This window comes from Chaetomium fimeti (genome assembly GCF_033439085.1).
Source record: "Chaetomium fimeti strain CBS 168.71 chromosome Unknown B0H64scaffold_1, whole genome shotgun sequence".
Taxonomy (NCBI): domain Eukaryota; kingdom Fungi; phylum Ascomycota; class Sordariomycetes; order Sordariales; family Chaetomiaceae; genus Chaetomium; species Chaetomium fimeti.
In genome coordinates, this window is record NW_026944329.1 from 3,278,906 (window position 1) to 3,303,915 (window position 25,010).

Here is a 25,010-nt window from a genome sequence, read left to right on the forward strand (position 1 = left end):
GTAGTATTCCGCCAGCTGCACGAATGGAAGGGGCTCGGGGGGGCTCTATTCAGGCTCCCAAGGCGGAGTTATTCACGGCTTCTCCAGTGAAGTCACAGGGGGGAGCAACCACGGATACAACTCTGTAAATAACAAGATATCTCCGCCATCCGCTTACTCAGGCTGATCAGGTCTCAACTCAACGAGTTACTCCTATTCCTAGATCGTGAGCCTCACTCTGCACCTGAACACTTCAACGCCTTAGATATCTCCTTACCATGGCCACCTTCTCTGTAAGTCCGAATCAGTCCTACATACTAAAACACAATGGTCTGACCTTTGGTGCCAGCGCCTCGTCCGCTTCCTAGCCCGGGATGGCCGTACCTACTACGGAGATGCCATCCTGCCTCGCGGCATCAGCGACATCAGCAAGGCCCGCCAAGCCCGCATCATCACCGGGGATATCTTTGGCAAACACGACGTTACCGACCAGGTCGCCGACATCCGGACGCTCCTGGCCCCCTTGGCTCCGGAGGATGTCCGGACGGTGCGGTGTCTGGGGTTGAACTACGCCGCTCACGCAAAGGAGGTGAGCTCACCACTGGTGCGAAGCGCTACGGAGTAAAGGGTTAACCAAAAAACAGTCCAACATGCCCATCCCGCAATACCCCGTCATCTTCGTAAGCACCCCCAACCCCACCCTCCTTTTCTCCCATCCCCCCCTCCCACCCAAGGCAACCCCCACTAACACCCCCCTCCCTCCAAAAAGTACAAACCGGCGACCGCCCTCACCGGCCCCACGGACCCGATCCCCATCCACCCCATCGCGCAGCAGCACAGCGGGCTGGACTACGAGTGCGAGATGGTGGTGGTGATCGGCAGGCGCTGCGCCGACGTGCCCGAGGCGCGCGCCCTCGACCACGTGCTGGGCTACGCCGTCGGCAACGACGTGTCGCACCGCGACTGGCAGCTCAAGCTCGGCGGCGGGCAGTGGTCGCTGGGCAAGGGGTTCGACGGGTGGGCGCCGTTTGGGCCGGGGATTGTGAGCCCTGCTGCTGGTAAAAGTGGTGGTGGTGGTGGTGGCAGTGGTGGTGGTGCGGGTGGTGGGATTGTGGATCCGCAGGCGCTGGCGATTCGGACGAGGGTGAATGGGCTGGTGGTGCAGGAGAGCACGACCGCCGATATGGTGTTTGGCGTGGCCAGGACGGTGGCGTTTTTGAGTCGGGGGACGACGCTTATGCCGGGGGATGTTATTTTTACGGGGACGTGAGTGGTTCTTTTTCTTTTACCCTTTTGGTTTGCTGCGGTGTAAGTGTGACAATGGCTGACCTGTCTCTGCTACTTATTATAGTCCGCAGGGCGTCGGCATGGGCAGGAACCCGCAGGTCTGGTTGAAGGATGGCGATGTTGTCGAGGTCGAGCTCGAGGGTGTCGGGACTTGCACGAACAAGGTCGAGTTCAGCCCTCTGAGGGATGCTAAGCTGTGATGGGTTGGGTGGCTAGTTTTGAATAATCTACGATGCCATGTTGTATTGAAAACGGCTGCTTCGATCCGAACACTTGCAAGTCGGGCTCCTTCCCGGCAGCCTGTGACTAGTCCATGGTGGTATATATACAAGTTCCGCATGCCACACTGTCACCGACCCTCCCAATTGAAGTCGGCACCGGCTGGCTCAGCGGTATTGGGAGGGGCCCGGTTGGAACGACAACCGAAAGAGGCCGTAAGTTCGACTCCCCCCTCGCGAAGATAAAACCCGAACAAGGTTTTTCGTAGCCTGTAACCCCCAGGTGAGCTTTTTGCCGTTTTCACCACCTTAACTTTACATTCTCCTCTATAATACCGTTCTTTTCTCGCTCTACTACAGTCCTCTAGGTATTGCCAACTTGTGATGTGGTTGAAGAGCACCCACCTCCGAACCCCTTTTCCGTGTATATTTAGGTACTTTCTAAGAAAATATCAATAGACATCAATTCCTTAACGGAGTGGTGGGTCTTCATTCACAGTAAAGCTGCAAAGGGCTCCTGCTGCGAACAACTGTCGGGTCTGTGGGTGAACGTGGGCTTCTGGTAAGATATATTTGACATCCCACAGATATTTTTATTACCCTGGGCCATAGCCCCTACTGTAGAAAACTGACGACATTCAAACCTCGAAAACAAGCGTTTGAATGTGCTCGCCCGATAAGCAGCTTTCAAAGCTAACCTATCTCAAGTTTGGCAAGGGATCGAACTACCTATTTTTCCTATCGGTTTTATGATTGTGTGTTGGCGTGTAGGTAGCAGAAGTCGCATATTGCACCGAAGCTTCTTTGGAACGGTCCCGAGGATAAGAAGTAATTTGATTGCTGGCCAGCAATATAAGTGCTATCTAGGTAACGACTGACTTGAAAACAAAGAAAACCTCCTCCGAAGTGTCGCTAGTTTGACAACACCGTTGTAACTTGCCACAAGCGTGAGCTTTCCCTGCCGGTGTTTAAACTAGGAGGTCGCTAGTTTAGACCCCGTTTCTGGTCTTAGGAGCTGTGCTGGGTTCCATCTGTGGGTGGCTCCCCCATTTAAGAGCAAGCAACGGTCCCGCCGGACGAGCGGCATGCTGAAGTGATGTGTCAGTACCGGTCTGTATGAACATCCACGAGGCTCGGTAGGGGGGGGTACTTACTTCCATGGAACTGGCCACCAGCACCGTCGGTCCAGTAGATGCAGCCCTGGTTAACCAGGATCGTGTCGCCGTCGTTCATGATGGTGCATGCTTCATGCACACGAGCTACACAGGCGTCGAATTAGATCCAACTGGGTTCACTTGGCCCCCTATCATAAGACATCGCCTGAGCTGAGGTACTTACTGTTCCTGATGGTATACCAGTTGTTGTTCGCAACCCAGTTTCCGTTGGCATCCTGGGTCCAGGCGTAAGCGCCAGAGGACAGAGCAAGGACGGAAGAGGCGAGGACGGCGAAGAACTTCATGTTGATGGTATGATGGATGGATGTTGCGAGGGATGTGTCTGTTGCAGAGTGTTGATGTTGTAGAAGTGGATGTGCTGGCTGCTGGATGCTGAGGAGAATATTGCCATGGAGGGAGGAGGAAGCCCGTATTTATAGCCAACTCGAGATCCATCTCCCGTCAAGGACAGACAGCTTTCTCTTGCTCGCTCCCCCCATGCTTGCAGTGTCGGAGCTGACGACAGGAAGTCTTCTCATGCGGAATTCTAAAAGAGGTCTCAACTTGCCTTCGGACTCGTGTCGGACTAGATAGAAGCGTGTTTACAACCAGTATAATCCAGGGATAGGGCTCCACAGGTTGATCATTGTCTTGATTCTACGAGACTCGACGCCTCTTGCATCAGAACAGCCACGGTTGGCCTGTAGGTAGGATTCATCACATATTGTCTGTGTAACACACGCTCCTGTGGTATTCTCGGATTGGCTGAGTTTCTGTTGACAGGCAGTGCCATGATGTGCATCGCAGAATCTTATAAGATGGTTGGTTGAGGTAGGGGGGTAGGGAGGTAGGCAGCCTCGGACTCGCCTTGGGCCCACATTAGACCTGGAGAGACAGAAGAAACAAACCTCTCTCGCACAACAGACTCAACCAATCCAAGACATCAGACTCCTTCGAATAGTAAGCACAATGGTAGCCATCACCCGGAATCTGAATCAGTCACGTGCCCGGTCCGAGGGTTACACAACAGACTCAGGAAACAGTAACGAATCAGGCATCTTGGCCGCTCTTTGCCAGGTGCATTCAAAGTCAAGGCTCAGCCCCGAATAAGAGCCAGGGGTTTCTCTAAGACGAGGCAAGACTGGAAAGATGACAACATCGCCGTATTTGAGCTGTGACGCTGTCATCATATCATTTCGTCGCCCGGCCACACATAAGCGACATAACATCCATGGTTTGCGATGTTCTTCTTACTCTCCCTCAAGCTAGGTAAACTTGTCGCCATCCATCTTCTCATCGGGTTTCATCGACGGCGTGGGAAAGGGACCTGTTTGGTTTGCGAGAAAAAAAATAACACTGGGACCATTCCAGGCTGTGGAACTGAGTTACATTTGATTTTCTTGTGTTAGCCAATTTTCAGCTCAGTCGGTCAGTCTGGCCCAGATCAATACTAATATTCTGTATACATAGAAGGTAGGTAGGGAGGTCGGGAGAGAGTTTGAGCACCATCCCTCCACAGCACGTGTCTCTCTCGGAGCAGATGCAAGAGGAGACCATTTGAGAGCGCTGATTCGTTAGTTACGTAATGGTGGGATATCGTTCTCCATGGATCTCGCCTAGCCTTGACAGGCCTTGGCACGCGCCTTACCTTATCGTTATCTCTCTCTGTTATCGCCTTCGAGGTTCGTTACCAGGAGCTGTCATGGCATCTTTGTCTACCAATCCAGCTGCCAGGTTCAAGCCAGGAAATCTTGCGTGAATCCCTACCGCCGCGGCTGACTTGCATTATAAGGCGTGTCTCACCTCCGGTCTCGCCTTCCTCCAGCCTCCTCGACTCCCCGTCCCTCGGTCTCTTCCTCTCTCAACGACCTCATCGCTCGGTCACCGGCGCAACCATCTAGTCGCTTTCACACCGAACACATCTTTAGTTTACGCCGACGAGTTCAACAACATGTCAGCCCCCGAAGTCTCCCACGGCCGCGGTGGCGCCGGTAACATCAACCCCGACAACACACAATACGTCGACGGAGAGGTGGTTCGTGTGGGCGCACCGGGCAGCCATGGAGACGGAGCTTTCAGCACTGGCCGCGGAGGTACGATTACACCCATCTCCCCAAAATTCACATCCAGGAGGAGACATGGAGAGACATGCAGAGACATGCACATATTTCGGAGCATCGTCCCAAGATTCCACCAACTCCAAGTTTTGGGGTTCAATCTTGAGACGACCTCCGGACTTGATCATCCCGCCCCCCCCACAGCGGGATGCACGCCAAGCCCCAGCTTGCGATAAGCCATCCATCACCCACCATCCCCGCGCAACCCCAACCCTCCCCCTCCAAAAGGAAAGAATACCATCGCTAACCCCTCCTCTTCGTAACCCCTAAACAGGCGCCGCCAACATCGGCGACGCAGGCGTGAAGCAGGTCACGCGCCTGGACCAGGACCTTGTCCCCGGGGTGGCCGTCCGGCCGAGCCACGACAACGCCGACTACCACACGGGCCGCGGCGGGGCCGGCAACGAGCACATCGCCAAGAAGTCGGCCGGGGAGGGGCCCGCGGCGCCGGTCGGGCTAGCGGATAAGCTGAAGAGGAAGATTATGGGTTTTTTGGGGAAGAAATAGGGGGGGATGCTGCTGCCGCTCTGGGAATGCTATGGGGTTAGGTTGATTTTGGTCGTTGTTGTTGTTTTTGTTCTTTGCGTTGATACCACCGATGGATCGATCGGGCGCTCAGTTTTAATTCGTGAGTTACAGTGAAGGAACACACCTCTTCGGAATATTAGGAACGTGTCGTTGCAGCCGGCATTCGGTGCATCCCTGCCCGCGCCATGATCTCCATGCCTCAGCACCTCAGCCGCCCTTTGAATGGTTGGGGAACCCTGCCTCTCAGCACGGTTGCTGAGAATCTGGACTGTGATCGTCGCCGGATCTAGAAGTAGCTGAAGATGGTCCATGAGACACCTCCATGCCGCCGAGCAGCATCGTCATCTTCGCCCCATGCTCGTCGTGTTGAGCGCTGAGCTTGGCAGGAATGGGCGCCAAGAGGCGCAAGTCAGCGATCTGTTGGCGACAGCGCCCCAGAAGAGAAGGTCACTGGGCTCCTTTGGGCGTGGTAGCTCTCTCGTTCCGGGTTAGCTGCCATGCAATCGGCGCGCTGCGCAGGACACCCGCAGGGAACCCGCAGGAGCCCGCAGGAACTGGCACCGTTATTGGCAGTGTGATCAGGCCGGCATGCGCTTGTGAAATCGCCACCGTCGGAGAGTCACCGTACCCATCGTGGAGTCGGGGGGTCGATCTTCGTGTGTTGGTTTGGAACGTCGGTAGATAGGTTTTCGTGTTTCGAAGCTTGTGAAACGGAATGGAGGCGGCCAAAGCAAGACATATACCTTAATAGTAAATGCCGCGATTGGCGCTTCAATAAGAGGGAGGGGTCGGAACTCGTATGTCAGGGCCTCGGGGCCTTCTGGTCACAGGTTCGAGATCTGGAACGGGTGGTCGGCAACCATACATAGCGGCCCGTGATCAACACACCCACTTTGATCCCCGGATTCGCACACCAACAACCTTGTCCATGCGGTGGGGGTTCCCACACGGCGGTGCCTGTCCTAAACATAGAGAGACCGAGTACTTAACTCGGACCCTGCCCGGGCGGCGACGTTGGGTTAAGGCACCCGCTCGGCTTCTTGCGACTGCCCTGAAAGATTTGAACATGAAATCGCTTCGATTTGATATCGCGACGGCGACAATACCTCCCTCGACCCGGATGCGCTCCCAAATACCCCAAATATACGTACCCGTCCTCGGCTTGTGAAGATCAACGGTGGAACTCGGCAATCGACGAAACTTGAAACGTTTTGGTTGTCCAAAGACCGAAATATTGCGAGCGAGGAAACAGGGGGATTTTATTTGGTAACTTGAGATTTCATCGTCTCAAGTTCTTAATTCCCATCAGGAGCGGGAACGCTCTCTGACACCGGTGACGTCGTGCAGCAATCGACTGATTTGTTTCGCTGTGCTGTAAAGGCAGGTTGTCCATCCCCTGTGCTGCCTGCCGGTGGTGGACAAGGGAACGGCTGGCTAGCGCCAATGGCGCCCTGGAACGACGCTGAGTCTGGGCGCCCGCCACTCGCTCCGCGCCTCTTCTCCCGGCTCTCACAATTGTCAAAGCACTCTTTCCACTCATCCTCATTTGAAGCCGACGACGAACGATCCAGCACCGGCTCGGTGGAAAACTTTGGCATCATGAGCCCCGGCCGCAGCAGGAGCAATAGTGGTAGTGGCAGTAGCAGCTTCGGCGCGATCCCACCGCGTTATCCCGGAGACGACACCCGCCCCACCAGTCCCAAGGAGCTCGCCGGTTGGTATGCATATGCATTTGCCGCCGAAGTCTATGTAATCTGTGGTCAGTTTTCTGCTTTGCCATGCTGAGGCGAGTATTTGCATACCGGTATCAAAAGCTAACATATTGGTGTAGGAATCGGTATGTTGCTGACCGCCCTGCTCACCGTCTCCGGAGCTCGGAAACTGACCGCAAATAACTAGGCTCTTTTATCCCAATATTACTCGAGAGTCTGGCCAGAGAAAATGGCGTCCTTCTTTCCGATCGTATATCGCCCTGCGGCTCTAGCTCGGATAAGAACGGTGGCAACGGCGGGCAGTGCGTCGTCTATGTGCTCGGTCTAGAGATCAACACGGCGAGCTTCGCCATGTATACGTTTAGCGTGAGCGTCCTGATCCAGGCGCTCCTGGTTGTCAGTATCAGCTGCGCCGCCGACCACGGAAACTACCGCAAGAAGCTGCTGCTCGCTTTTGGCTGGATCGGGAGCATTGCCGTCATGCTCTATATCTTCGTCTCGAGCAAATTCTATCTTTTTGGCGGACTGCTCGCCATTATCTCGAACACCTCCTTCGGCGCATCTTTCGTGCTTCTAAACTCATTCCTGCCGCTCCTTGTCAGACACCACCCCGAGATCATAGACAAGGAAGCCGACCTCATCCCGAATGGCCAGGACGTGGAGGATCACCAAGACCTGGATGGAGAGACAGCACTGTCCGACTCGACGGCCGCTTTACTGCCACGGAACACACTGGAGGACGGGCACGCTATCACTCGGGTGCAGACGCGCGAGGAGCTGACCTCGCACGAGCTCACCTTATCGACGCAGATATCTGCCAAGGGGATCGGGATAGGCTACATCGCCGGCCTGTTCCTCCAGTGCATCGCCATCTTCATCCTCATTCAGATGAAAAACACGACTTGGTCTCAACGCGTCGTCCTCTTTGTCATCGGCGTTTGGTGGGCCGTCTTCACCGTCCCGGCCGCCATGTGGCTCCGTCCCCGACCAGGCCCCCCATTACCTGCGTCGTCGCGCCACAGCGGCATCCGCGCCTTCATCTCCTACACTCTCTACGCCTGGAAGTCCCTGTTCCGCACCATCCAGCTCGCCCGTCGCCTCGTCGACATCATGCTCTTCCTCGGCGGCTGGTTCCTCCTTTCGGACGCCATCGCCACCACGTCCTCGACCGCCATTCTCTTCGCCAAGACTCAGCTACACATGGAGCCCTGGGCACTCGGCATGATTAACGTCATCTCCACCGCCGCCGGCATCACGGGCGCTTTCTCGTGGTCCTTCATCTCGCGCCGCCTCCACCTCCAAGCCCACCAGACTATCCTCGCCTGCATCGCCCTCTTCGAGATCATCCCGCTCTACGGCCTGCTCGGCTACCTGCCTTTCGTCAAAAACTGGGGTGTCTTTGGTCTGCAGCAGCCCTGGGAGATGTACCCGCTGGCTGCCGTCTACGGCTTCGTCTTGGGCGGCCTGAGCGGATACTGCCGCTCGCTCTACGGCGAGCTGATCCCGCCCGGCTCCGAGGCCGCCTTCTACGCGCTGTATGCCATCACCGACAAGGGCTCCAGCGTCTTCGGCCCGGCCATTGTCGGCGCCATCATCGACGCCTCGGGCGAGATCCGCCCTGCCTTCTGGTTCCTCGCGGCTATCGTCGGCCTACCTGCGCCGCTTATTTGGTGTATCGATGTTGAGAGGGGGCGCAGCGAGGGGGAGAAGCTGGCCGAGATTATCGAGGGGTTCAAGGTGACGCGGAGTGCGGAGAGGGAGAGTGATGAGGAGAGTCGGGCTATTTTGGACGTTTATGATGAGGAGACGGATCAGTGATGGGCGTTGCTGGGTTTGTTTTACACTTGATGCATAGCGACGGCGTTCGTTGTCTCGTTGTCTGGCTTATTCGTTGGAAGTGCCACCAAAGAAGTCGTCATCTGCTGGGTTGACTCTGGTATAATGTGCCGATGGAAGGAGGGGCGTGCCACGAAGAAATGGTATCATGGCATTCGTCGAGGCCTCTGGTTATCGTTACCTTGCTTGGTCCGCTGGTGATTCCAAACCCAATTACACATCTTACGGGATGGGTTTGTCTTCTTCGGTCACGGTAACTTAAGTGTTGTTACTGTGTTGTAGCAATCAGTCTCTGGCACTTTCCAGGTTGGTCAAGCTGGCTCTTGCGGGAAGGTCATGACGTTGGCGCCACCCCTCCGCCCCTTCTCCATCAGCGTCGCTTTCATTCCTTGGCGTGGGCATTGGTAAGGAAGCGCCGTGCTCAGCGTCTCCAGCCACATCATTTCCCCCCAATTCCCAGGTTCTCCTCTCTCCCCTCACAAAATCACGTGGCTGGGGACCCCATTTCCCTGCCCCCGGTTGGCGGACGCGGAATTCCGTAAATTTTGCTGTCATCTTCGTTGCGACGAGGACGTGCCGACTGACTGCCAACTGCAACTGCAACTGCCATTGTCCATTGACGCAGGAGCATCGCTCGCCTGCACAGCAACGGCCTTGGGGAAGTCGTGTGAAGGCTGCCATCAGCTTTTTGATGTTAGAGAAGACCTGAGGCACACCGATCAGTGTGGTCCGACTCTTCCCCCGTCGGTGTCGGTGGTATTCCCCAGCCACCGAGGTGACCGCACGCACTGCCTGTTGCTCCCCACGCTCCTCCTCCCGAAGCACGTACCCCCGGCAACTCCTTCGCGAGCCAACCCGTTTCCAGACCCTTCACCACAACCACGACCCTTTGCACATCCGCATCCACGCGTCTGCTTTTATCGAGCGGCCGTTGCTACGCGCTGATTTTCTGTACCCGGCACCCGCGATCGAGACGGAACCCCGTCACAACCTCGACCCAACGCCAATTCATCCGGGCGCAAAACATCGCAACACTTGGCAGCCATGGCGTCCGCGCGCAAGAGGCCGAGGGCCGAACCCGAGGACAACCGTGCGGAATGCCCCTTCACCATCAAGATTGTCGATCCCAAGGACAAGGAGCAAAAGAAGAAGAAGCGCCGGCGCACCGAGAATGGTGATGAGGAGGACACAGCCCAGAGAATCAACCTGCAGATGTCGCCCTTTGCGCCCTGTGGCAAGTTCAAGACGCACGAGACCATGGATCTCTATTACCAAGTCGACCCCTCAAAGAGATGGACGGACATGACCAGATACAACAGCTTCGTCCGTAAGTCTATCTTTTTCATCCCTTCGGTCTGCCCTACGCGCCGGGATCGGACCACGTTGGACTAACAGCAACGTTTGCTTTGACGCGCAGTGAACGGGATCAAGTACTTCAGCGAAGGCTTTATCTATGTCGCGAACGACTTCAGCATCGAGCGCCAGAAAGCCGTCAATAACAACGAGCCCATGCAGCCCAGGAAGAAGTCGGACGACGACTGGGTTGCACGCATCTTGGAAATCCGCGCAAGCGACGAACACCACGTGTATGCGCGAGTCTACTGGATGTACTGGCCCGACGAGCTTCCGCAGGGGACTCACGACGGCAGAAAGACAGTCCAGAGCCGCCAACAATACCACGGCATGAACGAGCTGATCGCCTCGAATCATAGTAAGCACTCATGGCTGCGGCGCATATTATGGGGGCGACTCCAGAAACTGACGTCAGGTAGTGGATATTATCAACGTCGTGAGCGTCACCTCCCAGGCGCAAGTGAAGCAGTGGTACGAGGAAAACGACGAGGAGATACAGAATGCACTGTATTGGAGGCAGGCGTTCGACGTCAGGACATATGAGCTTTCCGTATGCAACCGCTTTCCTACTACCTAATTTTCCATGAGGAGATTGCGCTAACCTCGCCCTTTCTCTAGACGGTCGAGCTCGTCTGCAGTTGCAACACACCGGGGAATCCCGATAAGATGCTGATCGGGTGCACAACGGAAGCATGCAAGAAGTGGATGCACGAACAATGTATCATTGACGATGCGCTCAAGGCGGTATACGCACGATTGGGCACCGACAAGCCACACCTTGCTCCAGTACCCGCGAAAAAGGAAGAGAACGGTGACGAGGGAAAGCGGCCGTTAAGCCCCTCCGAAACCGGCGCCGAGGGCTCCGCGGAGCAGTCGATTGACGTCAAGTCCGAGGCTGCGCCATCCGATGCGGTGCATGTCGGCACGAAAGACAATGTCGAGGTCAGGCAGGCAGCCGACGACGAGGACGCCCAGGCAGCGCCGGAGGATTCGCTCCCTCTGCGGACCAGCGATCGCCCACAGCGAGGGGTCAGCGAGAACACCACCAACACAGACACACCGAGCAAGCCGGCCGGCGGCAGCAAGTCAACCCCAGGGCGCAAGCCGGGCAGACCACGGAAGAAGGGGGGCGCGGAGGCCAACGGCGACGGCTCGCGGCCGTGGGAGGGCCTGTTCGAGGCGGCGCTGAAGACGGCCGACATGGGCCCACCAACGATCGAATTCCGGGATCTGCGCGAAGGCGTGACCGGTGGAGAGAAGATTTGGACGGAGCCTGTCAAGTGCCTGCTTTGTGGGGATCAAGTCAACTAAGGGCCGCCACAGTTCTGTGAGCGGTCGTAAGCCAACCGATTCGAGGATGAGGACAGAGGGCGGGAGAAGGGAACGGTACTGAGGAGTATGGAGAGGACCAAGGGGAAGAGAGTGTCGATTCCAAGGGAGAAATCGATTTGGAGGAAGAGATTGATGTGGCGGGAGGAACTCATTCTGGAGAAGGAACTGATGACGGGCTGTCGAACTCACCTGCCCTGGTTCATTGGGCGCGGCAAACACCCTCGGGCTACATGTCAAGGGTCCCTTTTTCTCATCGACCATTGTGTACGGGAAGACTGATGGGGCGGACACGCGATCCCCGACAACCAACCCACGCGGAGGACGCGGCGCAACAAAGGGGTGCGGAGAGTCGACTGTGGGATATGCGAGAGTGTGTGGGGTCTTCTAATGTGGGACAGGAGTAAAATGGGTCGGATTCGGATTTGACTAACTACGAGGAGGAGGAAGAGAGGTTTGGAGTTGTGTGGTATTCTTATAGCCTGACCATCACGGCAAGGACTCGGCAAAGGCGAGGGTAGAGTTTGAACCCCGAGGCTTGTTTTCGCTGTCAGTCGGCCTGTCGGCATGTGTTTTACCTACCTATCTATTCCGTATAACCACCTATCTAGCGACAATCGATGCAGGAGTGCTTTGTCTCCTATGGGTTATTATGGACGTCCCTTCGATGCAAGAACAGCAAAGACACGCGGCTTGTTACTCGAGCCCGCATTTTCTCCTGTTCAGCCTCCCCTATCCACCACCCTCGCCATCAAACTCCGCCAACAACTCTCTGCTACGAAGTAGTTAGTGGCGTCCCACTCCCCCGTAATATCTTAATGCTCAATCTATCACCCGATCGTTGTCTTTTATCCAAACCTCGCTGTTGTGCGCTCTTGCCACTACAAAGGTAGACTAAAAAGCAACAACCTCACTAGAGGAGAGAGGCAAAAGAATGACCGCGGCAGGGCTCGAACCTGCGATCCTCTGCGAGACAAATATCCTTGTAAAGCAGATGCCTTAACCACTGGGCCACGCAGCCGTTTTAGAGGTGACTGTGATGCACAGAATCACAGGAGCCTTTGGGCTCCAACTGCAGACCCCTGACACGCTTGATTGGCTCCATCCAAGTTAGGTCCCCGCGGTCAACTCAAACACTTCAACACCAGCGCAGGAATACACAGAGCAAAGCACAGAGATACCATGAGACACCTGCGCACTGCCAACAACATACTCCGCAGCAGCGCGGTCAGCGGGACACCGCTAAGGTTCGTCTGACAGCCCAATGGCTTACCAATCACGAAGAATGCAAGCTCACGTTGCAATCACAGGACCACTTCGTCCTTGCTCCAAAACCAGAGGCCGTTGTTGGACCAGCCCACACTCTCCTCCCACTCCGTTGCCGGCGCCATCGCCGTCACCCGCAACGCACCATGGAACGGCCCGCTAGCCCGTCCATTCTCCCACACGGCAACATGCCAAAAAAAGAAAGGCGGCAAGAAAAACCACAACAGCGACAGCCCCGCCGACAACAATAGCGCCGCCGAACCCACCCCCTCCTCAGGCGGCGCCGGGGCGGAAGCGGACGGCGTCAACCCCTTCGACTTCACCGACCTCCAAAACGCCTTCGACCGCGCCGAGTCGCACTTCAGCGAGGAGCTAAAAAAACTCCGCAGCGGCGGCCGCTTCAACGCCGAGGTGATCGGCGCGATCCCGGTGCAACCGGACAAGAAACAACCGGCCCAGACCTTCCCGCTCCGCGAGCTGGCCACGGTGGCGCCGCTCGGCGGGCGGCGGTGGTCGATCCTGGCGTTCGAGGAGGGGTCCGTCAAGCCCATCGTGAGCGCGGTGCAGCGGTCGCCCGAGTTCAACCAGCAGCCGCAGCGCAGCGCCGACAACCCGCTGGAGCTGACCATGACGGTCGAGCCCGAGCGCGCCGACGCGCTGGCCCGCCGCGCCAAGGAGGTCTGCCAGGCCTGGCGGGTGCGCGTGCGCGACGACGCGCATCGCCGGGCCGTGCAGCACAAGAAGTGGCGCGGGGAAGGGGTGGTGTTGAGTGATGATGCGCATAAGCTCAAGGATAAGCTGCAGAAGCTGCAGGATGAGCGGATGAAGGGTATTCTGGCGAAGGAGAAGGAGGTTATAGCGGCTGTTATGGCGCGGGCGAGCTGAGAGGTGGAAGGCAACCTGCTGGTGATGGAGCATAAGGAGATAGATTCCCCCGGCAACGTGGAAGATGGAATAACATGTGTGTTTCTATGCTACGTGGATAGACCTCTGTACAAATAGACCAACAAAACATGGGGCGAGACGGTATTGTTACATATTGGGACAAAGAGCCCTGGCCCATGAGCTGAGTCCTTTTTTCTTTCCCCTTTCCTCCGTCAAGGCTTGGCCTGAGAGGCGGGCTTACCACCCCGTTCCGCCGGCAGCAACGACAAAACCTTGTCCATGAACTTCTGCGAGTCTGCCGCCATGTAGGTGAAAGTCCGCGAGTGGTAGTTGGCCATGGTACCCGCGACGTCGCTGGTTTCGGCAAAGCCGGCCGACTGGTACTTGCCCAGAACCGCAGGCTCGATAATCGCCTTCTTGGTGCCGGCGTCGGGCCCGACCAGCTTGAGACGGGGCTGGGCGCTCTCGATCCACGCCTTCTCCTCCTTGCTGTGCACGAAGATGGGCTTCTTGGCCCGGTACCGCTTCATGACTTGCTTAACATCAGCCGTGACGCCCGAGTCCGAGTTGAACGCCATGCCGCCCGTCATGAGCCGCATCGTCCGCAGCACCGTCTCGACCTGACCAATGGACGCGTCCGTCGCCATCGCCGCGCCGTACCCGGTCAGCGAGTCCATCGTCAGCTTCGGATCAAACGGCACCACCTCGCCCTTCTCCAGCCGGTCGATCACGGCCTGCTCCTCGGGCTCCCAAACCAACTTCCCCCCCCTCGCCTCACGCGGCTTCCCGTCCCCCCCTCCCCTCCCCCGACCACGCTGAAAGCGGCCACCCCGACGACCATTCTGACCACCACCTCTACCCTTAAACCCCCCAAACCGTCCCGAACCACCCTTGAACCCCCCACTCCCCAACACCACACGCCCGCCAGCCCCACCACCACCACCACCCCCACCTCCAAACCCAAACCCAACCCGCCGGGGCCCAGCACCGGGCGCACCGGGCGCGAACCGCCCCCCGACACCACCGCCGCGCCCAAACGGCATACGCCCGCGGATGCCCCCGCGCAGGCTGCGTATGTTCAGCACGCGCGGCCCCGAAGACGACGACGACGACGACGACGACGACGTGGGGCCCCCGCCGGGCGACACGCGCAGCGAGCGGGCGTCCACGCCGCCCTGGCCGCCGCTGCGGAATGGTGATGATGATGATGATGGGCCGCCGCCGCTGCCGCCGAAGCCGCCGGGTGAGTCGCTCCGGCGGGAGGTGTTGAGCTGGCTCAGGCGGGAGACGGCGGCGGATTGGGAGCGGGGTTTGCTGCTACTGCTGTTGTTGTTGTTGTTGTTGTTGTTGTTGTTGGGGGGGTCGTCCGAGGGCCGGGGGCCGGTGGTCGAGAAGAAGGAGGAGAAGGTGGTCGGGGTCGTGGTGCTGACGGGGAGGGTCAGGGCGCGGGCCGTGGTGGTGGGCGTGCCGCGCCCGAGGGCGGATCGGAAGGCGTGTCGGTTCATTGTTGGCTTTTTTTTTTTTGGTGTATGTGTGATGGCGGTATGTGTAGGCGCCTCGATGGAACGCGGCGCCGAGGGTTCGGTTCGTTTTCTACCCGTCCGTCCGTCCGTCCGTCTATCCGTCGCGAGGTCGGGAGACGACTTGCGAATTTGGACTTTGAAGCGGGAACTTGAAAATGGTTGTGGTTCCAAAGTTGAAAATGTTAGCGCAGCTGTGGTTGGTCAATCGTGTGCCTTGGGTGGGGCTGGAACCAGGACCCTGGTTTCTTTGGGAGCAACTCCACCTGCTCTTGCCTTCCTCAACAACCTCTTTCGAAATCCAATGGTGAGACAGCAGTTACCTACCTACGGTATCTAACCGCCCAGTCAGTCTGTGTGCAGAAAGAGAGATAAAAACCGAGACGCGAAGGCCAAGCGCTCACCATCCCCCGAATCTCGTCAGCCTTTGTGACCCTTTCCACAGCGCTTAAACTTCCTCCCGTTTTTTATGTACCTACCGTACCTCCTGTTATTTCTCACATACGGTACCTAGAGAACACGAGTGTAGTCGAGACTTATTATGTTCCACTGCCGTCGGATATCTACAGTAGGTACCTAGGTATTGGGCGTGGTATGGATTGGGGAGATCAGCAGTCACGCCCTATATCTGCCCATACTCGACAAGGCAAGGGTGGATTCTTGACTCATAGTTCCAAGTTCCTTGCGATAGAGTAACTCCGTGAAAGGAAATACTCCACGTGGGAGCTATGTCCAATTGAGAAGTCTATTGCAATTAGGAAGACCCGGACATAGACCGATGGACAGTTCGTCTCAAGACTGAAGGCATCCGATCTGTTACTCGCTCAATTCACTCAGAGGCTACCCTGCAGCCATAGAACAACACGTTCCGACTTGCTGGGTTATCCATGACCAGCCCTCCACTTAGCTACGTTTCAAACTTGGCTTGGTGCCCGCCTGCACTCCCCACGCGTACGTGGCAAGTCAGAGGCGCACCTATGACGGTTGAGGCTCCCATGGGGACACGAGAGGGGCCCGGTCTAGGGAGCTGGCATGGCGTTTTTTGACATATCATACAGTTCGTCACATCCGTCATTAGAGCTGTCGAATCGGCGCCTCGGGCTTGGGGACAGAGTCACAAACAGTTGGCTTTCTTTCGTTCTTCAACTCATCTCCCCCACTCATCTCACATATCCTTGTTCGTTTCTGCCCGCCTCCGCCTTTATGTGTTACCTGTGAAAGTGGCATATTCGTAAGATAGTATGTACTTGCCCGTGCAACTAGGTTCATATTGCCAAGCAATGATATATCGACGTTCGATCAGATTAGATTATCTCGTCAAGAGGGGATCTCGGAAGGGCTTTGATGAATGGATGGCAATAGCATGCCGCTTCGCTGATCAGCAGATGCTCGATGCCTTACCGGGGACGTGAGCCGCCACTATGCAAACGACTATTCGAAATATTGCATGTCATGCAAGTATGGCGTATGGAGTGTGCCTGCAGGTCTCCTCGGTGGCAAGGTTGCAGAGCCTAAATTCGCGAAGGTCCTCTGAATGCAGGCAATCAACCCAGGGGGTGTAAGCGAATGGACGGCATCCCAAGCGTCGGCACTTGAGTTCGTTGGTCAATAATGGCTTGTGTCCGCCTTATTTGGGGCGATGAAGGGGGGTACCCCCGGCACGTCTTTCCGACAACTCGAGATGGTGGTGCGGGCGGAAACACTCTTGACTTCGAGCCGCCGCCATCAGTTGTTCGAGAGAAGACGGGTAACCGAGAAGTACACCCTGGCACTCTCTGACCAAAAAGAAACCGGACTTCGAAGAACAGGTAGGTACCTAGCTTAGGAGTCCAAGTAGCAAGAACTTGAGTCGAAAAAGACCGAGTCAAGCAAAAGGACAACCGAATAAAAAGAAATGAAGCGGAGGAAAAGAAACCCAAGTCGAGTAAACCTAGCGCGAGAGCAAAGCTAGATGTATACTCTTTAACTATAATCTGTAAAATTCCTTGGCACTTTCTTGAACTTGCCGAATAACCTTCGTTTCGTCCCGACAGTTGAGCATTTGGAGTCCGGCTTTTTCGCCCATGCGGTGGCTGGTAACCGACACCCAACATCTCGGCGTGCCAACAAGCCCGAGGATCAGCAAGATATACCTTGCTATCTGCAATACAATCACTGTGGAGCTGAAAGCCAGCCCGGTTTGGCTTAAAAGCCAGGTTGAGTTAAAAGCCCAGTGTCTCCGAGTCGTCTGTCCCGGGTAAACATCCGGCGAGTGGCCCCGCCGCCGGGCCGTTGAGGTTCGGAGGGGTTCGTCGCCGTACCGGTCCGGGATACTTCAGCCTCGGATGTGAGGGAAGGGACTGTGTAAGCGAGTTCAAGGAAGCTTATCCTAGGCCGCGGCTCGTTAAGCGCGGAGACGCGAGTGTCAATGGGACCCCGGCGATGTCTGACATGACCCCCACCTTCTAGCTCCAGCGGAAAGGCATCCCGTCATTGTGGAACAGGCAGTGTGTTTGCTTTTAGAAAAAGAAAAAAGAAAACGGTGCGGGAAGAAGATCGCTGTCCTTGGATCGACGAAGGATGCAGAAGAGTGGCCGCCGTCACGGCCCCAGGCCGGGTTCGCCTACGAGATCAACCTGGCCTCCGAGCGGGAGGTGTCGCTCCATTGGGCGTGTCGCCAGGTCCATGTGACCGGGGAAGGGTGTGTTTGGCTGGGTGAGGCTCTCTTCAACGTCGCATCCCCCAGCATTGCTGCTGCAGGTTGGGGGAAGAGTGGGCAGGAAGGGCACCACCCTTGGGGGCAGACAGTATGCAGGCCGCGCCCGGGATGCAACTGTATCAAGCCTGATGAAGCAGTATGCAGAGCCGGGAGTCGACACAGTATCCACGACCGAAACGGGGAGAGCTCGCAGCGTGTTGAATTCCGCATCAACTTGCAGAAATCCGCCATGAGCTCGTGGTCCGACAACCCGAAGTACCGAGCACTGGCTTTGCAGGAAAGGAAAGTATTTCGTCACCCTGTCGACTGTGGAATTCGAGTTTGGCTGGGGGAGAGAGGTTCATGTTGACAATATATTATGTGTCCGAGGTTGAGCCTCTCAATGGGTGATCTTAGAGCGGCGCTTAGCAGCATAAAAACGTTGTTAGAACACGGGCTCCAGTTGCTTCCAAGTCCCAATGTTTATTTCGACACAATTACCGAGTCCATTCGTCAACGGAAGGAAGGTAGGTGGAAGTTGGATGGCAGCTACGACACGGAAGCACGTGAATCGGAAGGAAGCAAGCCACAGCCGAAACGTGGTTGTGTGTGGGTGGGTGGGGCCATGCGTTTCTTCCCGAGTGCCTCAGCTGCATCTGGCAAGCTCCCCACAATTTCCCAATTTTCGGACTTGTTTCGACGAAATGGCACAGCCGCACAAACGCACAGATGGGAGCTTGCCCCAGATATTTCTCCGATTTGTTCGACATGGGAGGAAGGGTGCCATTGAGACGAAGTTCCCGGCGCCAAACATCAACACCGTTAGTTATCTGTACGAAATACCTGCGCTGGATTGCCGGGATGGTCTGCAGTCCCGATTCTCCGACCAGGGCCACGGGTTCGGTGCTGTGTCCCGTTAGTTCCTCGTGAGTCCCTTTTCTCCAACGTGGTGCCGCCGAGAGCTCGCCGTGTTGGTTCTGCGACGGATCTCCGATTCTCCATCACAATGCGGCTTCTCCACGCTGCCGCAATACCCGCCACACACGGATTCGCGCTTAGGAGAGCTGAGATGGAGACCCCAAGACATGCTGTCGGCCCTACCCAAGCCTTTCCTGGGATCCTCCTGAACTGGGTTGCATTGACTCGCCTCTTGAACGAAGTGGATGGAACATTGCAGGTCGGAACTCTCCAGCTTTGGACTCAGCCGTTCGGTTTCCCGGTCGAACTCGTTGCTCGCCTTGTCAGTCGCATGGCTCAGGCTCTGAGAGGCCTGCCAGCGGGGCAGCGCAGGGCCGACGATCAACGGTACACCGGGCATCGTCCACGGAACTTGACACACTAACTCTTGTCATGCATGGCGAAGCTGCGGGCGGCCAATGCATATCACTTCTTGTCGTCTCTCGTCCACACGCCCATATCAGACCGCCAATATATGAAAGCGCGGCAAGGTCGTCGCGAATCATACCCAGTGGAGGGATGTTCAAAGATACGTACCCCATCGGCCAACCAATCCGCATTGCCGGCGGCGCCTTGTCAAGGAAGCCGGCCCGCCGTCCCGGCCCAGGAAAAGGTCGCACCGAATCTGATCAGGACTCCTCACGAATACCCAGTTTTTGCAAAACCTCGATTCTTGATTCGGTCTTTGCCATGTTTCGCCATATCTCGGCTCTGAGGCTCAACATTCGAGCCATTCTGCCGACTCTGCTCCCGTGTTGATCAGCGGTCCAGAGTGGATTCATGCGTTTCGCTAACCATGGGCGAAATGCCATGAATCCTCAGCCGTCTTGAGGAGTTCAGAGAGGGACCCCCGGCTGCCGGGTGGATGTTCAAAAATCTCGAACTAGAGAAACATCGTTTCGGCGGATGACCACGGCCTGGCAATAACTATACGTTGTTTGTCTCCGCGGAGGAAGACACCTGCGAAGGACGACGGCAACTAGGAGGTCAACTCTCGCCGTGGTTGACAGTTTATGAAGGATTCAGACTCCCGTTGAAGGCCCTGCCCCGTGCCAAGCTAGTCGTCACACCTTGCGGACAAGGGTCGAGAGGCAAGGCTAGATGCTTTTGGTTAGCCGCCGTACTGAGAGGCGAGTCCTGACGGAGGCGCCGTTTCTGGACAGGGACCATCGTCATCGCCCGCGCTCCGGTTTGACTGATCTGCAGAGCCCAGAAACCCGTTCGACGAAAACTCGACGTGTGCCGATGCACCTTGCCGTTCATTGCTGCCCAAGGACCCTCGCGCGCCTCAGTTTTCTCACGAAGCCCGCTCGCTCTAGTATGTCCCAGTCTCTCGTACTCGCCGTGACTGAGGTCGTCAAGAAGAAACGACTTTTTTGCCGGGGGCAATGGCTCTAATCGGACTCGATTCCCCAGAAACTGACGTCTTGCTTGGCATCAGGGTTCCGGGAAGATACCCCAGCTTGTCGTCCCACGTTTGTTCCCACCCCACTCGGCCGACGCTCACAAGCAAGGCCCTTGCTCGGGTGCCGGAGCTTGCGTTTATGCAATAATCGTGTGGACTACCCGGCCCCGGCTGGCTGCCAAACGATACTACCGCTCACACGGTCCGTTCCTACCGATGTGGCTATTTCCACCCGAGGGCAATAATCAAAAGGAAAACCGTCAAGTCATGCGACGGTTCTGATCACTCCCAGGGAAAACCCAGTGCCAGATCCCTTTCCAGTCCCACCCCCCTCTGGTGCGGCAACTTTCGGTATCCCTGTCTGGGCTACTCCATACCGCCAGATGTCGTGGTTTGGTGAGGGGACTTGGATGGCGGGTACCTTTTGCATGCTCCGTCTTTCACTGGCTCCATCGTTCGTTTGTTCCCCCCTCTCATCCCCACGGAGCCCGCGTTCCCACCTCCCCAGGACCTGGCTCCGTTCATCCCGGGGGATCCTTCATGGGGCCGTTTCCATATTCCACGGTTAATGTTCGGGAAGTCCGTCCTGAGCTCCCATCGACTTATAAACCTTCCCTCGTCTGCTTATCTCCTGGTGTCCAGTCTTGATGTGAGGCGTACCAGAACAGCTGTGCTGTGTGTCCCCTTTTCCCACGCCACATTCATTAGCCAAGGCTTGCCCTGTATCAGCCCGCGCGTCTCGGGTTCAGAATCGACAGAGGAGCTCACCTCTTCTCTATTCATACACGATTTCGTAAAGAAATCGAAGTAGAAGTCGCAATGGCAGCACTCGCCTCAACGGAGAAGGCCGATCTTGGGCAAGAGGTCGACCAGAATGCGTCGCCGGCCGGCAGCATTGACACCACCACCCCGGATACCGAGTTCTCGCCGCCGGAAAGCCCTATCCAGCGGAGCGGGCCACCGAAAAATGCGAGAGCGCTAGCGAAAAACAAGCTGGCCGCCTTGACCGTGGAGGAAAAGGTTTGCAGCACCGAAGGCCCATTTTGAAGCCACGGGGGTTTAACGTCGAGTAGGTGTCTCTCTTGGCCGCCGCAGACTTCTGGAGAACGAAGGGGATTCCGTCCAAGAACATCCCGGCGGTTAAGACAAGCGACGGGCCCAACGGTGCCCGTGGCGGCATCTTCGTCGGGGGCACGAAGGTGAGCTTCCCGTAATAAAAAGTACCCGACAGCCCTTCGCTGTTCTGACCATTGCAAATAGGCCGCGCTTTTCCCTTGTGGTATTTCGTTGGCCGCCACATGGAACAAGGACATCCTTTACGAAGTTGGCCAGCACCTTGCGGACGAGGTTAGAGCTCGGTCCGCCGATGTTCTCCTCGCCCCTACGGTTTGCTTGCACAGACACCCGCTGGGCGGGCGGAACTTTGAGTCCTTCTCCGAGGATCCTATTCTCTGCGGCAAGCTGTCTGCCCAGTATATCAAGGGTCTCCAGGAGAAGGGCATCGCTGCCACCATTAAACGTCAGTTTCGGCCCTCGGCGGGATTTGAAAAAGTATATGCTGACCGTCAACACAGACTTTGTTGGCAACGAGCAGGAGACGCACCGATTGACCATCAACTCAATCATCGGCGAAAGGCCGCTCCGTGAATTGTATCTCCGCCCATTCGAGATCGCCATCCGCGAAGCGAAGCCCTGGGCGGTCATGTCATCATACAACCTTGTGAACGGCCTTCACGCGGATATGAACACGCACGTTCTCCGGGATATTCTCCGCGGCGAGTGGGGGTTCGACGGGTAAGTGCCGCGCTCGGCCAAGCTTAGTGATAAGCGAGGAGGATCAACTGACATGTCCCCACCAGAACCGTCATGTCGGATTGGGGTGGCGTGAACTCAACCGTCGAATCGATCAAGGCCGGATGTGACGTCGAATTCCCCTACTCTGACAAGTGGCGGTTCGGGAAGGTTCTCGAAGCCCTCAAGGAGGGAAGAATCGCCGAGGCCGATATCGACCGGGCAGCCGAGAACGTCCTCACCCTTGTCGAGCGGACCAAGGGCAGCGATCTGACCCCCGAGGCCGAGGAGAGGGAAGACGATCGTGAAGAGACGAGGAAGCTCATCCACGAACTTGGTGTGCAGGGCCTCACGCTCCTGAAGAATGAGGGAACCATCCTGCCCCTCAACCCGACGACCACCAAGGTTGCCGTGATCGGACCCAATGCTAACAGGGCCATCGCTGGTGGCGGTGGAAGCGCCAGTCTCAACCCCTACTATAACACCCTCCCCCTGGACAGCATCCGCAAGGTCGCCCAGCAGCCGGTTACCTTCAGCCAGGGGTGCCACATCCACAAGTGGCTCCCAGTTGCCTCCCCTTACTGCTCTGACAAGACGGGCAAGCAGGGTGTCTCGATCGAGTGGTTCAAGGGCGACAAGTTCGAGGGGCAGCCGGTCGTGGTCCAGCGGCGGACCAACACCGACCTCTTCCTCTGGGACTCGGCACCCCATTCCGAGGTTGGGCCGCACTACTCGGCCGTCATCACGAGCTACCTGACGCCGCCGAGCACCGGCAAGCATACCATCTCGTTTATGTCTGTCGGCCCCGGCAAGCTGTACGTCAATGGCAAGCTCGCTCTGGACCTTTGGAACTGGACCGAGGAAGGCGAGGCCATGTTTGACGGCTCCATCGACTACCTGGTCGACGTCGAGATGCAGGCCGGCAGGCCCGTGGAGCTCCGCGTCGAGATCACCAACGAGCTGCGCCCGCTGGCGAAGCAGAAGCAGTTCAACATGACGCACAAGTACGGCGGCTGCCGGATCGGTTTCAAGGTGGAGGACCAGGTCGACTATCTCCAAGAGGCCGTCGAGGCCGCCAAGGCGGCCGACGTGGCCGTGGTCGTCGTCGGGCTGGACGCCGAGTGGGAGTCGGAAGGCTACGACCGCAAGAACATGGATCTCCCTGCGGACGGCAGCCAAGACCGCCTTGTGGACGCCGTCCTCAAGGCGAACCCCAACACTGTCGTCGTTAACCAGTCCGGCTCGCCCGTAACCATGCCGTGGGCCGACCGCGTCCCAGCCATCATCCAGGGGTGGTACCAGGGCCAAGAAGCCGGAAACGCCCTCGCCGATGTGCTATTCGGCCTTAAGAACCCCAGCGGCAAACTTCCGGTGAGCACCCTCTTCACTAATTTACTCAATACGTGCGTAATGATGCTAACATCACCTCCTAGTGCACCTTCCCGCGCCGCCTCGAAGACACGCCGGCGTACAACAACTGGCCCGGCGAGAACCTGGACGTCATCTACGGCGAGGGCATGTACATGGGGTACCGGTACTACGACCGGATCGGGCTGGCGCCGCTGTTCCCCTTCGGGCACGGCCTGTCGTACACGTCGTTCGAGTACGGGCGCCCCTCGCTCAGCGCCAAGGAGCTCACCGAGGACGGCACCATCGACCTGGTGGTGGCCGTCAGCAACGTCGGCGCCGTCCGCGGCCTCGAGACCGTCCAGGTGTACATCCACGACGACAAGAGCCGGCTGCCCCGCCCCGAGAAGGAGCTCGCCGCGTTCGAGAAGGTCGACCTCGAGGCCGGCGAGACGAAGCACCTCCGCATCCCCATCGACAAGTATGCTGTCGGCTACTTTGATACCGCCATCAACCGCTGGATCGCCGAGGAGGGCACGTTCAAGGTCCTGGTTGCTGCTTCGGCTGCGGATGTCAAGTATGTTCCCCTGCCTTTTCCCCTCTCCATTCTTTACTGGATTGCGAAGGACTCTTGCTAACCTACGTTTTCTTTCTAGGTACGATGTTTCGTTCGAGGTTAAGGAATCCTTCACCTGGTTGTTCTAAGGCCTGCTAGGCTGGTCGGTCCTATGAGGTGGTTGCATCCTCCGTGTATATTTCTTACCCGGCTAGCTCGCACAAATTCCCATGGGAACTTCTCATCTGAACTTCTCTTTCCCCGTTCCTGCGGACCCGCCACTGGCCTTTGATATAAACTTTCGAGGGCTTCCATGCCAGCTCCCCCCTAAAAGCTGTCTCGTGTTCCACTGGTTTACACCCAAGAGGCTGCGGGTTCGACCCACGAAGTAAAACCCTCGCCGGTTTTCGTAGCCGACTGCCTTCCCGTCGTTTTAAGCGGGGTGTTAGTCGGTCAGCTTTTTGAGATTTATTTTATTCTGCCGATTTATCGCGCTCTTTGTTTATCATTGGCAACCGGCACTCTTCGATTGTTGCTCCTTGAGTCGTTATGACCGGTTCGTTGAGGCGAAAATCCAAAATCCCACCGTTGATAAATCATGTTTCGTTTTCCTACCCAATGAGACATGTCATGCGAGCCATTTGCGTTGGATTTAAGCATTGAAAACCATCTCCCTGGTCTGCCTCGTTCCATCCCTGAGTGTGCGTGAAGCCGGGGGCAAAGCTATTGCTTTATGGCATGAACAAGCTTTACTGGAGTCATAACTACCTATAACCAGCTCGATATCAGCCATCTTACGTATTACCCAGTCACGGCGCCGTGTGTCAATATCGGAAACCAAGCGTTCGTTTATCCGTGCCGGCGCATAGCATACCCTCGTGTTTTCCCCCGAGACAAAGGAAAGAGAGGTATAACATGGATAGCAAATGTTGTTGAGTGAGGTGCACTCATCTCCTCGGCACCGCACGGCATCTCGATGGAACCCCCGGATCCCGGAAGCCGCGCCGAAGTCCGGAAATGGCGGCATGGGTGGGACCCAACGTCGAATTCAGGGCTGTGGACACGTGCGGGGAATGGAGAGTTGGAGAAATTT

At 56.9% G+C, this 25,010-nt stretch overlaps 9 protein-coding genes and 1 non-coding gene across 10 annotated transcripts; 7 read left to right on the forward strand and 3 right to left on the reverse strand.

Moving 5' to 3' along the window:
- The first annotated feature begins 50 nt into the window (after positions 1-50).
- On the forward strand, positions 51-1,480 carry B0H64DRAFT_421834 (uncharacterized protein). The gene is made up of 5 exons (XM_062805540.1): positions 51-272; positions 329-568; positions 624-659; positions 749-1,245; positions 1,331-1,480. Exons 1-5 carry the CDS (start codon positions 258-260, stop codon positions 1,464-1,466), a joined length of 924 nt encoding a protein of 307 aa, XP_062664353.1. The 5' UTR covers positions 51-257; the 3' UTR covers positions 1,467-1,480.
- Positions 1,481-2,534: 1,054 nt separating this feature from the next.
- B0H64DRAFT_437972 (uncharacterized protein) lies at positions 2,535-2,943 on the reverse strand (the record flags this gene model as incomplete). Its single annotated transcript, XM_062806304.1, has 3 exons — positions 2,535-2,572; positions 2,639-2,743; positions 2,823-2,943. The coding sequence occupies 3 exons, from the start codon at positions 2,941-2,943 to the stop codon at positions 2,535-2,537; spliced, it is 264 nt and encodes an 87-aa protein (XP_062664354.1).
- Positions 2,944-4,503: 1,560 nt separating this feature from the next.
- On the forward strand, positions 4,504-5,277 carry B0H64DRAFT_24942 (uncharacterized protein). Its single transcript, XM_062799970.1, has 2 exons — positions 4,504-4,731; positions 5,030-5,277. The coding sequence occupies exons 1-2, from the start codon at positions 4,590-4,592 to the stop codon at positions 5,260-5,262; spliced, it is 375 nt and encodes a 124-aa protein (XP_062664355.1). The 5' UTR covers positions 4,504-4,589; the 3' UTR covers positions 5,263-5,277.
- Positions 5,278-5,509: 232 nt separating this feature from the next.
- On the forward strand, positions 5,510-6,063 carry B0H64DRAFT_25019 (uncharacterized protein). Its single transcript, XM_062799972.1, has one exon. The coding sequence runs from the start codon at positions 5,672-5,674 to the stop codon at positions 5,966-5,968; it is 297 nt and encodes a 98-aa protein (XP_062664356.1). The 5' UTR covers positions 5,510-5,671; the 3' UTR covers positions 5,969-6,063.
- Positions 6,064-6,726: 663 nt separating this feature from the next.
- On the forward strand, positions 6,727-8,813 carry B0H64DRAFT_370036 (autophagy-related protein 22; the record flags this gene model as incomplete). Its single annotated transcript, XM_062802069.1, has 3 exons — positions 6,727-7,042; positions 7,115-7,120; positions 7,183-8,813. The coding sequence occupies 3 exons, from the start codon at positions 6,727-6,729 to the stop codon at positions 8,811-8,813; spliced, it is 1,953 nt and encodes a 650-aa protein (XP_062664357.1).
- Positions 8,814-9,708: 895 nt separating this feature from the next.
- On the forward strand, positions 9,709-11,622 carry B0H64DRAFT_25025 (uncharacterized protein). Its single transcript, XM_062799973.1, has 4 exons — positions 9,709-10,158; positions 10,249-10,542; positions 10,604-10,734; positions 10,803-11,622. Exons 1-4 carry the CDS (start codon positions 9,876-9,878, stop codon positions 11,493-11,495), a joined length of 1,401 nt encoding a protein of 466 aa, XP_062664358.1. The 5' UTR covers positions 9,709-9,875; the 3' UTR covers positions 11,496-11,622.
- Positions 11,623-12,448: 826 nt separating this feature from the next.
- On the reverse strand, positions 12,449-12,534 carry B0H64DRAFT_t12. Its single transcript has one exon. It is a non-coding gene; the product is annotated as a tRNA-Val (tRNA).
- Positions 12,535-12,655: 121 nt separating this feature from the next.
- Positions 12,656-13,735, forward strand: B0H64DRAFT_428816 (ribosome recycling factor-domain-containing protein). Its single transcript, XM_062805865.1, has 2 exons — positions 12,656-12,760; positions 12,824-13,735. Exons 1-2 carry the CDS (start codon positions 12,696-12,698, stop codon positions 13,662-13,664), a joined length of 906 nt encoding a protein of 301 aa, XP_062664359.1. The 5' UTR covers positions 12,656-12,695; the 3' UTR covers positions 13,665-13,735.
- On the reverse strand, positions 13,736-14,598 carry B0H64DRAFT_381993 (uncharacterized protein). Its single transcript, XM_062802839.1, has one exon. It carries the CDS (start codon positions 14,339-14,341, stop codon positions 13,877-13,879), a length of 465 nt encoding a protein of 154 aa, XP_062664360.1. The 5' UTR covers positions 14,342-14,598; the 3' UTR covers positions 13,736-13,876.
- A 6,235-nt stretch (positions 14,599-20,833) lies between these two features.
- On the forward strand, positions 20,834-24,347 carry B0H64DRAFT_25050 (glycoside hydrolase superfamily). The gene is made up of 7 exons (XM_062799974.1): positions 20,834-21,243; positions 21,297-21,422; positions 21,484-21,742; positions 21,798-22,017; positions 22,083-23,385; positions 23,448-23,938; positions 24,018-24,347. The coding sequence occupies exons 1-7, from the start codon at positions 21,043-21,045 to the stop codon at positions 24,064-24,066; spliced, it is 2,649 nt and encodes an 882-aa protein (XP_062664361.1). The 5' UTR covers positions 20,834-21,042; the 3' UTR covers positions 24,067-24,347.
- The last annotated feature ends 663 nt before the right edge of the window (positions 24,348-25,010 follow it).

What these genes read in the sequence shown, in the direction of transcription:
- B0H64DRAFT_421834 (XM_062805540.1), top strand. An exon ending in ACGCCGCTCACGCAAAGGAG is followed by an intron (nt 569 to 623) that starts GTGAGCTCACCA and finishes ACCAAAAAACAG; the next exon opens with TCCAACATGCCCATCCCGCA. An exon ending in CGCAATACCCCGTCATCTTC is followed by an intron (nt 660 to 748) that starts GTAAGCACCCCC and finishes CCCTCCAAAAAG; the next exon opens with TACAAACCGGCGACCGCCCT.
- B0H64DRAFT_24942 (XM_062799970.1), top strand. Translation starts at nt 4,590, where the DNA reads ATGTCAGCCCCCGAAGTCTCCCACGGCCGCGGTGGCGCCGGTAACATC. An exon ending in TTTCAGCACTGGCCGCGGAG is followed by an intron (nt 4,732 to 5,029) that starts GTACGATTACAC and finishes ACCCCTAAACAG; the next exon opens with GCGCCGCCAACATCGGCGAC.
- B0H64DRAFT_25019 (XM_062799972.1), top strand. Translation starts at nt 5,672, where the DNA reads ATGGGCGCCAAGAGGCGCAAGTCAGCGATCTGTTGGCGACAGCGCCCC.
- B0H64DRAFT_25025 (XM_062799973.1), top strand. Translation starts at nt 9,876, where the DNA reads ATGGCGTCCGCGCGCAAGAGGCCGAGGGCCGAACCCGAGGACAACCGT. An exon ending in CAGATACAACAGCTTCGTCC is followed by an intron (nt 10,159 to 10,248) that starts GTAAGTCTATCT and finishes TTTGACGCGCAG; the next exon opens with TGAACGGGATCAAGTACTTC. An exon ending in TCAGGACATATGAGCTTTCC is followed by an intron (nt 10,735 to 10,802) that starts GTATGCAACCGC and finishes CCCTTTCTCTAG; the next exon opens with ACGGTCGAGCTCGTCTGCAG.
- B0H64DRAFT_428816 (XM_062805865.1), top strand. Translation starts at nt 12,696, where the DNA reads ATGAGACACCTGCGCACTGCCAACAACATACTCCGCAGCAGCGCGGTC. An exon ending in GTCAGCGGGACACCGCTAAG is followed by an intron (nt 12,761 to 12,823) that starts GTTCGTCTGACA and finishes TTGCAATCACAG; the next exon opens with GACCACTTCGTCCTTGCTCC.
- B0H64DRAFT_381993 (XM_062802839.1), bottom strand. Translation starts at nt 14,341, where the DNA reads ATGGACTCGCTGACCGGGTACGGCGCGGCGATGGCGACGGACGCGTCC.
- B0H64DRAFT_25050 (XM_062799974.1), top strand. Translation starts at nt 21,043, where the DNA reads ATGGCAGCACTCGCCTCAACGGAGAAGGCCGATCTTGGGCAAGAGGTC. An exon ending in TCTTCGTCGGGGGCACGAAG is followed by an intron (nt 21,423 to 21,483) that starts GTGAGCTTCCCG and finishes CATTGCAAATAG; the next exon opens with GCCGCGCTTTTCCCTTGTGG. An exon ending in GGCGAGTGGGGGTTCGACGG is followed by an intron (nt 22,018 to 22,082) that starts GTAAGTGCCGCG and finishes TGTCCCCACCAG; the next exon opens with AACCGTCATGTCGGATTGGG.